Consider the following 1,405-nt stretch of genomic DNA (forward strand, 5'->3'; position numbering starts at 1 on the left):
AGAAGCGCGACGAGACCTCGACGTCTAGCGCAGAGAAGAGTCAGGTCAGTCTCCCGCGACACTCAGGGCAACGAGGCCTCCATAACGTCGTCCAACGGACCAGTCGACAGCTCGCTGGGGAGCGAGGCTTGAAGAAGTGGATAACCGGGAAACCCTGGCTGCAGGGACCCGGATGGCCAGCCGAGCCACTACAAGCTCGGCGGCGCAGTTTTGAGGGCTCGGGAAGGACCACACGGTTGTCGCAAGTGGGACAGAGCCCACCAGGACAGTCAGAATTGGCGTCGACGACGGACGACGCCGCTGACCCCAGGCATTCAACGATCAAAGGGAATGCAGCGGGAGTGTGGCAAACCAGCGTGCACGGTCGGCGCTTCGCCAGCAGGCACCCGTCGGCAAAGTGCAAACACGAGGACGCTAACCGGACTGAAGTAACTCGGAAACCGCTGGTAAGAGATCAGAATCAGGACACGCCGGGGTCCACGGGTCACCCGGCAGGGCCTCCAGGGAGGCACGTGTGGACAGAGACCCGAATCTGCCCCATGCACTGGGGAGCGCTGCCCACAGAGGTACGTCGATCGTTAAACGCGATCGAGCAACGCGGTTGGATCCCAACGGAGCGCATGAGGCGCGAGGATCGAGGCTGCGGGCAGCCGAAGCACAGAAGGCCGGGTTGCCGTCACGCAACGACCGGCCTATGTACACGAAGGCACCCACGTCAGGAGAGAGATTGGAGTTGCCATCAGCGGTTGATGGCCACATGGTGGCGTCATTGGAGAGCGAAGCATCACCATGGCACACGGCTACTGCATTGGAAGCGAAGCCACAAGGAAGGCAGACCATGGACGAACGCTCCGACGTGGGATCACAAGGAGGACCGTCGGCGTTTGCATCGCAAGCCCGGAGTAGTGGCGGAACCGTCCACCGTTCGCGAGGAAGTTGACGGGATGTCCAGATGCCCTCCCGGAAAACCGGGCGAGGTTAGTGATGGGAGAGTGACTCTCCCATCCGGGGGGGAGGATGTTCCGGACGGAACAACACCGACCTAGTCGGTGTGACCTGGCCAAGGGCTGGTGCCCAGAAGTCGCGGGTAGGCCAAGAACAATACCCGCGCATCGCCGGCCAGATCGCTATCTGGGCGTCTGGCGGCTCTGAGTCGGGGTCAGAGAGACCCCCTGCTGCGCCTCGATCTATCGTCGTTCGCGAGACAATGGCGAGTGCGCCATAGCGGCGACGGCAGTCAGATCAAAGGGCGTGGAAATGGCCATCATGACGTGACTATTAAGGGATTAGCGCAGGATCAAGAGATCCGAACCATGACAACATAATTGAAGACTGACAGACCTTAGATCGGCGCCGGAGATAGCGAGCACTCCCGCCCGCGAGCGAGTTCCTATTGGTGGTTCGC

At 61.4% G+C, this 1,405-nt stretch overlaps 1 protein-coding gene across 1 annotated transcript; it reads left to right on the top strand.

Moving 5' to 3' along the window:
* Positions 1 to 44: 44 nt before the first annotated feature.
* On the top strand, positions 45 to 1,046 carry Tsp_13868 (conserved hypothetical protein; the record flags this gene model as incomplete). The annotated part of the gene is made up of 1 exon (XM_003366114.1): positions 45 to 1,046. A coding segment is annotated over one exon (1,002 nt), but the record flags the coding sequence as incomplete, so codon positions are not given.
* Between the last annotated feature and the right edge of the window lie 359 nt (positions 1,047 to 1,405).

The sequence above is a fragment of the Trichinella spiralis genome, assembly GCF_000181795.1.
Source record: "Trichinella spiralis strain ISS 195 chromosome Unknown Scfld6529, whole genome shotgun sequence".
Lineage (NCBI taxonomy): Eukaryota > Metazoa > Nematoda > Enoplea > Trichinellida > Trichinellidae > Trichinella > Trichinella spiralis.